The sequence below is a fragment of the Lissotriton helveticus genome, chromosome 3_1 (genome assembly GCF_964261635.1).
Source record: "Lissotriton helveticus chromosome 3_1, aLisHel1.1, whole genome shotgun sequence".
NCBI lineage: Eukaryota > Metazoa > Chordata > Amphibia > Caudata > Salamandridae > Lissotriton > Lissotriton helveticus.
The window spans coordinates 714,411,553-714,425,701 of NC_136061.1; the positions used below are offsets into that span (position 1 = coordinate 714,411,553).

Genomic DNA, 14,149 nt, shown 5'->3' on the forward strand with positions numbered 1-14,149 from the left:
TACTGGGGGCTGACTGGGCCGTGTCTGGAGTCTTATTAAGACTCCAGCACAACCTAGTTTTTCACAGGTCTTTAAAGACCATTTGCATACCTTTGAAAACTGGTTACCGAAGCTTAGTTTTTTTAGGGCGAGCCCTCGTGATGCGCTGCGTAGCAGTGCTCACGTAGGCGAGCCATTTTGTAGGGGGTTTTCAAAATGGACCTGGAAATGCGTGTTCATTTCCTAGGTCCATTTTGATTGGGCTTTGCGTGCGTGTTGTTTTTAAACAGAACACTCAATAGGCCATAGGCGGTCGCGTAGCTCCGCCCATGGCCTATTGGTGTCTGTTACGTGCACAAAAGCCCATATGTCTACAATTATCGTGCCGACACGGGCGCGATAATTGAAGACATATGCCTGCAGTGGCGCGCGCACCACTCACAGGCTTTTTTTTTTCTTCATTGCCCTGACCACCTAAGAGAGAAGAATTTCTACTATTTGTTCAACAGCGTGATAAACTGCACGTACGTGCTGAGAATTGCATTGCAGCCTAATAAATAACACAAGTGTTCAGCTAAATTTCTCACTGTTTTACAAAATGATTACATATATCGAAATGAATTTGTTTTTCCTCTAATCTTCTGATTTTCCGTTTACAAACGCAGACGTTGGGCATGGTTAGAGTAAATGATGAAAATCAATCTCACCCAGTATTGCAGCCACCAGCCACCAGAACTGCAACCTCCTGAGTGCCTCCATGGCAGCGGCCTTGAAAACAATGTAAAATAACGAAGGCCGATTTAAAAATGAAATATACAAAAGCAAGAGATGTCTAGGGAAGGCGATTGACTGTGCTTTGCATCGGTGCAGAGAGCCACTCCTGCCTCCTCCTCACCAGGCAGCCACGTCCTCTCCCTGACAGGCTTCATTCCCCGATTCTGGCAACTGCAAGAATCAGCCAAGAAAAATTCCACGACATCTACCCGATGCTATAATCCCAGGTTCATTTCGGGGTGAAATAACTGTGATGGAAAACGATTTAAAGCTAAAACGAAAGCAGAAGCAGCCTGCAGCTTGGCCCCTCCCACTTTCTTTTCCTTTTGGTTAGTCCCCGCCCATTCTCATGTTACTTAATTAAATCGTCCAGAGAGGTGTCTTATTGTCATGGTTTTCCTTACATCATTCGGAGGTATACTTTAGAGCAGTGGCTTGTTGCAACGGACTCGGAAGAGGCTAAAATTAAACGTGTTTCACACCCCTGCGCCACACAGCAAAGTTGAAACACCCACTGTCAAAATGGTACAATTCCAAAGTCATAGAAAAGGAAGGGTTAAAGAAACCTATTGAAAGAAGTAAAATGTGCTTTTCGTTACAAACCACACATCAAAAGAAACTAGAATTATATTCTCTCTTTATAAAGGCAATTGATGTACATGTAGAACTTCCATTGTGTGAGGGTTTCAGTAATAATCGTGCGACCAGGAGCTGGCACTTATTGACACAGTATGGGACAGACATCATGCAACGGCCGCTGAGGAGCCTGCCTTTTCCCACGGGGTGTCTGGGTGACAACGACAGCCTCAGCCAGCGGCTAGATAAATGTGATTTACGCGTCAGTGATGTGAAAGCGAGGGTTGAAACGCTTTAATTAAATCTACCCCACTCCAATCTGCCACACTAATCTACTCAACTCCCCCACTCCAGTTTACCCCACTCCAATCTTCCCACTTCACTCTAATCTACCCAATACACCCCAAACTACATCACTCTACCCCATTGATTTGGTTAATTAGTTTGAAATCGTTAGAACACTATAACCTGCTGCTGCATGTGCTATTCCTTCTATTGACCTGCTCTGCTTTTCAAGTGGACTCAAGGTAATTTCTTTTCTAGTATTCATTTAGAGATGAGTTTTATCTTTAAAAATGCAGCTGAAATAGTAAATTCTCAAGTCATACTCCCGTTTAGAATCCCAATCTTGTTTCCCAGGCGTCTTAAACGATGCCATGCAGAACCTTTAAATGAGTAATGTGAAATACAGGTTCCATAGCTGCTGTTAAAATGCTTAGGCAGCAAGTTTCAATCCCTTTCTTCATGGGTTCTCACAGTTTTCTGGGGGTGTGGTTGATCTAAAAATTTAATATTTGTTTTTTTAACGGTTCTTTTGACTAGAATTAATAAATCTGCTTGCGATCTATGATACTTTATCATTATTTCATTGCTGAAATAACCCTTCATATGCATGAGGTTAGGAGGTTTCTCTCGTTCGTCTCAGAACTCCCTTGGATTTGGACCGATGAACAACCAGTGGTTGCTCTACTTCATAGAGTCTTCCAAATTCTCATATGTTGGGTTGTTTGTGTCTGCTCCTCTCCTCTCTTTCGGGATTCCTTATGCCCCAATGTTTATGTTCTGGGAGTAAAGACTGCTTTAGCAACCTTTTAACTGCACGTCTTTATGTTGCCTGCAAAGCAGTCACGTGGGCAACTTCCACTACTTTCTGCAAATACTGTAGGCTTTTCTCTGTGGTTGAAGAGTTGACATAAAGTAAAGTAAAGTCCACATTTGTAAAGTGCACAATCACCCGTAAGGGTCTCTAGGCGCTGGGGGCCGTCGGGAAGATTAAGCGAGCTATTGCCCAGAGTCACATGGTGCTGGGCTAACCTGCCGCCGGAGCCGGGGATCGAACCGTGGTCCCCAGATTCCAGCGTCAGTCGCCCTGGCCGCGGCGCCACACCTCTCCCTACTGACATGATGGCCACTTGGATCCCCTGATCTCATCTTTAGTTTGTTCATCGTTGAATTCCAACAAAAACTGAGTATGTGGTTTTCATTCCGACTCTTGTGCTTCAAGTTCTACAACGCCCCCCTGAAGTCAACAACCCTTTCCCTGCTTTAGAGTCTACATGAAGAATTTTGGTTTAGAAAGAGAGAGAAAGAATGAAAAGTGAGAAGCGGATCCCTAGTATTGATTATGCAGCCTTACAAGCACTCAGTCTTCCTTGAGTTTATTCTGTGTGGTGCAAAAGGCCGTGTTTCTTTTTTGTTGCAGGAATTGCAGTTGAAAGCTAAAATACCAAATTAATAGATAGTATCCTTTCGCTCATGAACAATGTCACTTACTGTTTTCGTAGAGTGATTCATAAATTGTATAAACATGAGACTGTTTCTGTAAATTAAATGGGTATTGTGCTCTGAATTACACAAGTGCCTTAAGTCTATTTCATTTGTGGCCCACCACTGCAGTTTGTAGACATTACCAATTATCAGCATTTGTCTACTTATTCTTGCTTGTTCACCCAGCCTTTCTAATTCTTACTAACCCTGCATAGTCTGAATTAATGGAGAATGCATTTTCTGAAATTGAAATATTGCTGTAGACCAAGTGTTTGTAATTATTGCACATTGGTGTTCATGGCTAATCATTATGTGTTGCCATTTGGTGGCATACTTCAGATATGTACTACATTGGAGTGTCATGCATAGGCGCTCAAGACACAGAAATAACAATTACTTAACCACTTTCTGGCCTCTATCTTCCTCAAGCCACTTCTCCAGGATCAATGCTCTATTGAGAATGTGAGCTAAGCCGTGAAGGGATGCTGTTTCATTGTCCACCCACCATCTGAAAGAAGCTAGAGGGATAACCGCTCTCTTAATTTGCTTGAGTTCGATCCTGGAAGAGTTGTATTGAAGTGTTTATATAGCACCACTTTACAGCTTAGAGAAGGACATGGTAGTGTGTGGTGTAGTCAGGCCTATTTGGGAGGAGGTAGGTGAGGTCAGTGAGGTTCAAGGATGGTCTTCAAATATGGTGGTGTGAACATAAGCATGAGGTGAGGTGTAGAGTGTAAAAATAGATGCAACAGTGCATACATATCGTTTTAGAAGCTATCTGTGTTCTAAAGCGGACAGTCCTACAATGCCAAGCATGTGCATAGGTGGAAACCCCAGACTATATGTTATATGGAGTACACCTAGAAAAGAGAGAGTCAGACGCTGGATGCACTGTCAAACAGCCCTGTATATATATATTGTGCATTGTCCACCTTGAGGGAAACAGTGGCAGATAAATGTAATGAATTGAAATATAAGGGCCACCTAAATGCAAACAGAGACACAATTCTTACTATTAAGACCTGGTATGTAAGGCAGTCCTGTGGGAGAGGTGTTTAAAACATATAGGCATCTACATAATACCAGCCTAGTCCCATTCCTGCACACTCTGTATTGCTTCCCCATTTCGCAGATTATCAGTTGCTTCCCTCACTCCTTCTTGCACCAGTGCCTTTACACACTAAAATACATATAATAAAATAGCTTTTCACACACACAAACCATGCCACACCTACCAAGAGCACTATTTTACATCAGAAGAACATACACAGATATATCAACACACATTTCCATGAAACCATCACATCCTACTATGCTTGCTATTACACACACCCACATAGCCATGCACAAACATGTTTTAAATAGAGCAAAAACGCACACATAGACACACTCATACACACTCACAATCTCTCATACATTTGGGTCTCTGCCATTACACTTTGCCTTAGCTATAAACAATTTGCTTTGTCACATGCTAATTTTTGAACAATTGATCAGTATCCTGTCTTGAAAATATGTCCAGTTCAAACACATTCATGTCCAGTTATTAATATCTTTTTGTTGCATTTAATTTACAGTTTAAGCTATGGATCGGGTCCCTCAGAAGCAGATCTCCTCCACAGGCAGGCCTATACTGCTGCACAACTACCGGCATATAGTGCCACACACCATCCTACAGGTAAGCTGCTTTATTTTCGTTGTCTTTATTTATGTAATAATATGGAATTTGTAAAGTCTGTTTGTCAAACCGTTGTAAGATTGATGGAAGCACAGTGGATAATAGAAATGTGATAGAGGACAGAAATTATTGTTTTAAGACCTCTAGTCATTTTTAGGTGCGTTCACTAACAGTAAGTGTTTTAAATTGTTTACTTGAAATTTATTGTAATTATATTCTGTATAATCATTGCATATTTCAGGAGCTTTCAGTGAGAAAGTCTAAGGTTGTTAGCTGTTCCAAAGTATGCTCAGCCTCATTCAGATGAGAGACATCTCTTACCATGCACTGTTTCCCAAGCATGCCATTGCCACACATCCTTTACCACACAGACGTATTTACCATGCAAGGCATAATCGATAGCTATATAGATTTCTATATAGATATCGATATCTGTATATAGATATAGATCTATCTATCTCTCTCTCTCTCTCTCTCTCTCTATATATATATATATATATATGTATGTGTATATATATATATATATATATATATATATATATATATATATATATATATATATATATATATATATAGATATTCACCGAAAAAAACACAGGTTTCAGGGACATTATCATCAGAAATTGGCATTTAAAAAAACGTAAAATTTCACGGAAATGACAAGGGTTACTGGGACGTTATAGTAATTTAAAAAATAAATCCCCCGGGGATGTGGCGGTCCCCAGGGGCTGCAAGGGCCCCTGCATGTATTTTGATCATTGCCCCGGGGACCTGGCCCACCCTTGGTGCCTAATTCTATGAAGCGCGGGAGGCCGTGCTTTTTTTTTTTTGTCCAGATTTACGGCTCCAACACAAATCCTGCTGAATCCTTTTTAAAAAAAATCTTTTTTGGACCACCCTGCCTCCTTTTCTTAATTTGTAACCTCTTTGGACCTTTTTCAACCGAGTCACAAGACGGTTGCCAACACTTCTCAGACACGAGATCGAGGGGGTTCGCGGAACCTTTGCGGCCATATTTATATATCTGAGAAATGTTTACATTTCTCAGGAACTACTGAACGGATTTACACCATTTAACAAAGAGAGTGCACTTTAGACCAAGAGCTACCTGTCTGTGAACTTTGGTGTAATTCCGTTCAGCAGTTCGGGCTGTCGCTACGTCAACAGTTTCTTATGGAAATTATTGTGGAGAAAAAGTGGTTTGGAACCCCTGCGTGATGGATCACTCCAACATTTTCAAGACAGCAGCTAAAGTGAGTGGGCCATTAGTTTTGAAAATGTTGTGAAGAGTCGTCAAACAGTGCCAAAGATATTGGAAAAAGAAAAACACTTTTTGAATAAAACAAGGTCCTAACTATAACTACCTACTGGCGACTTTTATCTATCTATCTATCTATCTATCTATCTATCTATCTATCTATCTATCTATCTATCTATCTATCTATCTATCTATCTATCTATCTCCATGCCCCGGGGAATTCCACCTCCCCAGGACAAGTGAAGTTAAGTTAATGCGGATAGCCCGGGCAGCCCCCCTTCAGCCTCGGGGCCGCCACCCTCCCCGGGGCACTATAAAAATTAAATCTGGGCAACCGGGCCCACAACCACACTGGGGCAAAAAAGAAAATCATTGCGGGGCACCCCGACGGCCCCCCAGGGGACCGCCACCTCCCTGGGGCAAAGATTTAAGATGGAGGGCTGGCTCCTGCTACCTCCTGAGGTGCTTTCCCTCAGGAGGTAGCAGTTTGCTTTTGCTTGGTGGGAGCTGACAGCAAGTAAAAGCAAACATAACTCCTTTTTCTGCAAGCCGGAGCTGTCAATCGCTCTGGCTTGCAGTAAGCAGAGTATTCATCTGTTTCTCTGACAGACAGGGTGCTGCCTTTCAGCAGAACCCTGTCTGTCACAGCAATGCTGGTCCCCACAGGAGTCGGGGACCCGAACGATGTTGTGGGGGCCTTGAGACTTCCCCAGCGGTCCCCAATACAGGTCACTGGAATAAAGAGCCCGGGGGATGGAGTTCCCGGGACCGAAATCGGCTTAGGGAGCGCGGATGCGCGCCCCCCCTCCCGCGTTGCAGCAAAACGGCTGGGTCTCGCGGGATGGGGTCTCTGTGGTAGAAATCGGTCTGTGGAGCGGGGCTGCGTGGCCTCCCCACCCTGTAAAACCTTTTTATTTAAAGGTCGGGCCCCCGAAAACGTCCCAGGTAGGGGTTCCGCACAACCCCTATCCCATAATAATTAAAACAGGTTTTTTAAAAAAAAAAGGCCGGCCCAGGGAAAGATGCCGGAGACCCTGCCCCTTTTCAACCACTCTGCAAAGGGGCTGCCTGACGGGATGAAGTAACCTTTGCTGGTGAGGGTCCTTGGGGACTAACAACCCCTCCTGTTACCTCGAGTAGGTCCCACACAGCTGGATTGCTGAGAGGTAATCCAAGGCCATGCCTTTTTTCTCCAGCACTCTGTAAACATGTCTGCTAGTACACTATTCCAAAAGGTTACAGGGACATTCTAGTTAGGAATTCGAATTAAAAAACTTTTAAAATTCACTTAAAATTTCAAAGGTTACAGGGATGTTATAATTAGGAAATAGATTTTTTTTTTAAATCATAAAAATTCACTGAAAAAGCAAAGGTTACAGGGACGTTATATTTAGGGAATAGAATAAAAAAAACTTGACTGAAAAAAACCCAAAGGGTACAGAAATGTTATAGTTTGGCTAAGATTTCACTCATTCATAACCATTGAAACTCAGCAGTTGGTACCTGAGCTAACTATAACTTACTCCCCATCAATGCACTGCTTATGACCTCACATACTACATCACTCATGACAAGGTCAGTGACATCACTGATTTTTTTTTTTTAAACGGATTTTATTGTGGTTTTGCATAAGTATTTCATAATCATGATGCATTCACTGCATATCATCAAGAAAAAGCATTGAAATGCAATTGGTATCCCCATTTTGTTCAACATTGTTAACATTTCTAATTCCCCTACCCCCAAACCCTGTGAGTCGATTCCTGCTTCTGAGTAGCCTTCCCCAGACCCTGGCTGTGTCTAGTTTGCCTATGCATTACTTGCAGGCTTTTGGATATTTAGATACGACCGCCCACTAAAAAAGGGCAGAGACCTTGCAGTAATATTAAAAGATCATCTTAAAACTGCTATTAACACTCCTCCTAATATGCTATCTTGTGAGTCCATACATTTTAAAATTTAACTTAATAGCCACTACTCTTTCAATGGACTTCCTATTTTCCCACCGCCAGGGTCCAGAGCAGCTTCCATCTGTAGTCTTCTAGAACTAAAAGGCAAGCGCAGGCTTAACACAGTTCGTTCAGGGCCCCACATACGAAGCTGGTCATATTCTTAATGCCATTATTACGGACAATCCACTACCTAAATGGACATCCTCTCTCCTCCTGGCGTGGTCTGACCATAAGGCGATCATGTTGGAGATAAATTGGGTAACAAATGTCAATAAATGTCCGACTCACTGTTTTTAGTAATGACAATCTGACTCCATATTAAATTTATCGCGGAGGATAGCTTGTAATTTTTTAAAGTTTGCACTTCTCACTATTCGTTTAGTTGGAATCTGCTCCACTGTAATTCAGTTGCAGTAGCAGTCCGGGGAGATATTCGGTCTCCTTGGTAAAAAATCCCAATGAATGAAGCATGTCATCAACCATGTTGATGAGTGAGGGTTTTATAAAAAATCTTATGATATTCCAACTGTCAACGTCTTTTCCTGTATCTATACTCTGACTTCTTGGCGTTTTTTAGATATTTCTTTTCGCACTGAGAGCGAGACTCTTTGAGTTTTGCCCTTTTGTGCGATTTGAAGTATTGTAATTTAGTTGCTTATTGGTTACTCCTTTGTTGTTTTTTAAGTATATTTGTGCGGGGATAGGAGTATCCTTTATCCCTGCCTCTCTTGTTGTTTTGACAGAGATAAATTGGGTACCATGGGAAGAAAAAACCTTTCCATATATAGCAAGTACCACGTGTCGCTCGTTATGTTATGTTATTAGTCTCTTATATAGCGCATGACTCACCCAGAGGCATCTCAGCGCTTACTTAGGCAGAAAGAAACCGGAGGAAAAATGGAGTATCAAAGCCGAACAAGATTAGAATAAGAAGGCCTTAAGTTGTTTCCTGAAGACCAGATAGGAGGAGCATTTATGTAAAGCCTCAGGTAGAGAATTCCAATATTTAGGGGCAATATATGAAAAGCTTTGCCCCCAAACAAGTGCGTCGGATACAAGGGAACTTCAACAATGCCATAGCGTTTGATCTCAGGTTACGGCAGGAGATCTGCTTACAGAGTTTCTTTTGCAAGTAACCAGGACCTGTACCATAGATGGCTTTAAAAGTGAAACAGCAGACCTTGAAGAATGATCTCTTTTTCACTGCGAGCCAGTGAAGCTCTCTGAGCAGTGGAAGTGATAGAGATCCTGGGAGGTGATTTAAGACCATCCTTGCCACAGTATTTTGGATGACTTGAAGTTTCGCTACCAGAGTTTCACCCACTTCGGCCAGTAGAGCGCTCCCCTAGTCCAAGCGACTCACCACCATTGCCTGGACCACCGTTCTGCGATGTTTCACTGGTAAGTATGGGATGATTCTACGAAGTAGACGAAGACTATAGTAGCAAGAGCTTGTGATGTTTTTGACATTATCCTTAATAGTCAATTTGTCATCCAAGTGTATTCCCAAACTCTTCACTGATTTTGCCATTTGGGAAAAACAACCTCTTCTCCCCATACACCTGTTGGCAACTGATGCGGAAGCCCCACCAAATACCATTATAGCAGCACGGAATTTGGGAATAAAATTCGATGAGATGCTCTCTTTTAAACAACAAACTAGAGAAGTTGCTGGCCTATGTTTTAATATCATAAAAGGCTTCAGGAAATTTTTTGATTTCCTGCCTCTATCAGCCCGCCGTACCGTGCCAATTGCATTGATTACATCGAGGATAGATTACTGCAACAGTCTGTATGCAGGGGTGGCAAAATCTACCCTGCATAAATTACAGATGGTACAGAACTCGGCGGCGAGGCTGGTTTTAAGATGGCCGAGAAAATCATCAGCATAGGCCGCATTGGACATGCTGCACTGGCTCCCCATTCAAAAAACGCATCCTGGTCAAAGTCCTCGTGATCACCTTTAGGGCTTTCTACAAGCGTGGTCCACGATATCTGTATAACAGGTTCAATAGATACCATCCTACAAGAGAACTTAGGTCAGCCACCGCCAATCTGATGATTGTCCCTAAATTCAGACTGGCCACAAAAGGAGAAAAATCCCTGGCAGTCATAGGAGCCATGGCATGGAACAAATTGCCCTTCCACCTTCGCACAATTAATTCTGAACAGACATTTAAAAAATCCCTTAAAACATGGATTTATGGGCTAGCTGATTCAGCTTGCAAAACACTTGTTTAACTCTTTTGTACAAAACATCGACTAACAGTAAAAGGCCACCATCTTATTAGCAATGGAGCTAAAGCGCCAGGATGCTCCTTGGAGCGACAGTGCGCTATATAAATGTCTTCTCATATCATATCATATCAATACAGTTTGGATTTCGTAGTCATCATAGTACCGAGCTAGCATTGATCGCAGCTACGGAAGAAATCAGACAGACAATAGATAGTGGGGGAAACGCTGCCTTGATCCTTCTGGATCTATCGGCCACGTTTGATATGGTCAATCATGTTCTTCTACTTGACTGACTCGAATCAATTGGGATCAAAGACCGCGCGCTCCAGTTAATCACCTCTTTTTTAGCTGACTGAATTCACATGGTCTCCCATGGCAAACCCTTAGCTTGCTAAGTTTCTCACCCCACACTTTTTTTATAAATTTGTTTCATGGAAGAAACTGCGCTGTTCTAAGTTTATTAATCACTGAAATCAGAGCACTCGGACTGAAGTCTGACATCTTTTATTTTTTCGATGTCTAATGACCCCCAGAGTTTTATTTCAGCTCGAAGAATTGACTCCTGGGATCATTGACAATAGCAAATTAATATATTATTTTTAAATTGGTAGATAAGAGATCTCATGATTGAAAATCTTTCAGAAGAATTTACAATGACATCCTCTTTCACTCACCTCAAACAAATCTGTGCAATATCTCGTTATAGTTGTTTTGAGGTACACTTGACAGTTGCAGCTAAAACACAAAAGCTTGGAAATGTGTAATAAAGTTGGCACCATATACATTTTAATGTTCCCAAATGTACAAATTTCATATACCATGTACCTTCGTTTTCTTCCACCTCTTCTACTGCTCTGCTTATTTTAGTTGAGATCTAACTTTGTGTCCTCTAGGTGTCAGTTATGTATTTATTACTATTTTAAAAGCAGAGTAAAAGACTCCTGTAGCATCTCATCATGATGTATCGACTGCTGGCCCTAGATACATTTGGAAACAAAAACCTCAAAATGAAGAATTGTATGATTCTAGGGAAGAGAGGGAAAGTTTTTTTCTTAACATTTTATTAAAATACTCAGACCTGTATTCCAAGCAGATGCCTGTAGAGCAGTTTTGGCGTCCAGCATTTCTAGCTTGACTTAATGGTTTAATTTGTGCTATAATTTCCTATCATTATCATTTTCACTCTTTTAATTGTTTACCAAGATTTTAGTATGATTTATAAATTGTATACCATTAAAGGATCCCTGGTTCCACGCCCCTCCCGGCACACCACTGTTTAAATGTTGAACAGAGTCAGAGAAAAGCATTGGCTAAGCCAAAAGGCGAGACCTATTGGCTTTGTCAATGCTTGTTTAAATGAGTCGTGGTTTTTGGAATCCACTGCTCATACAGGTTTAAGTCCAAAAATAGCATCTGTTATTTTTAAGAGTAGGTTTGATATTCTGCCAAGCCTTACCATTAATGATTGATAGCAGGCCACTTTTGATGGTTTTGCTAGCATTTATTTTGGGGAGTTCTTCAATGCCAATTAATGTATCCCAGCTTGTAAGCATGGGGGTTCTCATTCTTTCCAAACAGTGTTTATTCACGTGTTACCATCAAGCTGTACTTTGTACAGGAATCTTGGAAAAAGACTTTCTATTCCAGGCTGGTTACCAGATTGCTGGTATACCAGTAACTCAGGTGGCATCCTGGTGGGGTCTTGTTGTATTACTGTTCCATAAGCTGAATTCCCAAGTTGTTGAATGCAGGGAAGTTACTTGTACATTTCTGGATATTTACTTCATGGTTATTAACTTCTAAGCTGTTTGGCAGGCGTTTTTGTTTTGGTATAGCGAAGTAACCTGTCATGCCTGAATGCAATTCTTTTCTAGATTTATCTGGTTGGACGGGGGCAGTGAGGTGTGGAAGGAACGCTGTATTGGAATCTGACAGTTTTTTTCTCCTACTTTGTGATTTTCAGCACTATAATTGGGAGAATATTTCTATCTGATGTTTAGATCCCCAACAAGGGTTTGTTGTTTGGTTCTTCTGAATGATTAAAATTGAACAGCAAGTAACCTTTTTGATGGATGTTTTGGCCTTCCTTATTCTGTAAGCCTTTAACTGCTGTATTACTAGTGACTCACTTGCCCGCCCAGCTTTTTTGTCAGTTTATGCCAATTCTTTCAGTTTGTTCTCTTAATTTTCAGATGTTCCACAGGTCGGAATAAACAATAATCACACAGCATAGGCAGTCATTACTGGAGTGAGTTAAAATAAATGTAGAAGTTCTAAATATTGAAATATAAAAACAGAAAGTACATTCAGGCAAGGTGCTATTTAGAGAATGTAACCAGTGTGCACATGAAGTGGAACCTCCAGGTGGGAGTCAGACATGTGTCTCTTGTAGACTTAAGTTAGTTGTAAGGTCTGCCTTGTGGTATAGAGTTGTGTGCTACTGTCCATTTTTAGGGCTCGCACTGCGAACCGATCGCGAAGCGATCGTCGCTGCGAGACTCTATTGTAATCATTTCTGCTTACAAGGAGCCAAGGGAGACAGGTGACAAGAGATGTGCACGCGTAAACGGGTCAGGTCGCGCGCACTTCCTGTCTCCAATGGCTCCTTGTAAGCAGACACACACGCACGCACACACACACATACATATAGAACCGCCGCCGCGCACACGCACACATAGAGAACCCCCCCATCCGCCGCGCACACGCACACACATAGAGAACACCCCCCCGCAGCGCATATACACACGCACACACACACATAGAGAACGCCCCCGCCACGCACACACACACACAAGCGCACTAAGACCCCCCCGCTGCACCCCCTGCCCCCTGCAACTAAGCCCCACTCACCGGCACTCCGGACTTCTGCAGCCTCCGCGGGGCTCTCCCTCGGGCATGGGAGCCCCGCGTCACCACTTCTCCTCTGGACAGCTACTCCGTGGGCGCGGGCTTCAGAAAACGGAAGTCCCGCCCCACGATAGGTTTCGGTTTCGCTCACGTCTTAACAGCTTTCTTCAATGCTTGTTTATAATCCTGATTATGTATGTAAGTCGTTAATGTGTAAATTCCATCACGTGTACCTTCTGTAACTTAATGAGTTCTATAGTAAAGCGCTCGGACACCTTTGGGTAAAAGTTTGCGCTATATAAAATTGCATTAACTAAATAAATAAGAGCCAGTAAGAGAAGGGCGCCCCTCCAACATGCGGGCACCTGCAGAGTGTGTGGGTTTCCCTTCGGCATTCATGTCCCGACCCAGAAGGGGGAGTCCGGGTGAGGCAGGTCGGGCTGGCAGACAACGTATCGATCCGAAATCGGGCGACGTGTGATCCTCGACTAGAGGAGAACCAGCACCGCCCCCCCACCACTCTCCAGGGTTTCTGCTGAGCACACCCATTCACCCCACACCTTCCCACGACCTGATTCGGGCCCTCCAGAATCGGCTGTGGGATGTAATGCATGCTTTATATAGCGCCTACCGCCAGAGGTTGGCGCTTCAGCGTGCTGCAAACAGCAGGCTGTGAATGCCCGGATTGCTGTGGGCGTGTTTCCGGCCCCGGGCACCCTGTGTGAGAGCAGGCACTGCATCTTTAAAGAGCCCCTGTGGAATGTATTGCATGCTTTATATAGCGCCTAGCGCCAGAGGTTGGCGCTTCAGCCCGCTGCAAACAGCAGGTTGTGGATGCCCGGATTGCTGTGGGCGTGTTTCCGGCCCCGTGCACCCTGTGTGAGAGCAGACACTGCAGCTTTAAAGAGCCCCTGTGTAATGTAATGCCTGCTTTATAAAGCGCCTAGCACCAGAGGCTGCGGTTTCAGCGCGCTGCACAGAACAGGTTGTGGATGGCCGGATTGCTGTGGGCGTGTTTCCGGCCCCGGGCACCCTGTGTGAGAGCAGGCACTGCAGCTTTAAAGAGCCCCACACGGGGTA

General features: G+C 43.1%; 1 protein-coding gene across 3 annotated transcripts in view; it reads left to right on the top strand.

The window, feature by feature from the left end:
- The window catches only part of QSER1 (glutamine and serine rich 1), a 1,012,913-nt gene that overhangs the window by 100,346 nt on the left and 898,418 nt on the right, over positions 1-14,149 (top strand). For all 3 annotated transcript variants that reach the window (XR_013608715.1, XM_078680856.1, XM_078680858.1), the window contains exon 2: positions 4,674-4,774. Coding sequence is in view for 2 of the 3 variants with exons in the window: in XM_078680856.1 (XP_078536982.1) it covers positions 4,674-4,774 (101 nt within the window). In the remaining variant the exon portion in view is untranslated. The remainder of the gene's footprint in view (positions 1-4,673; positions 4,775-14,149) is intronic.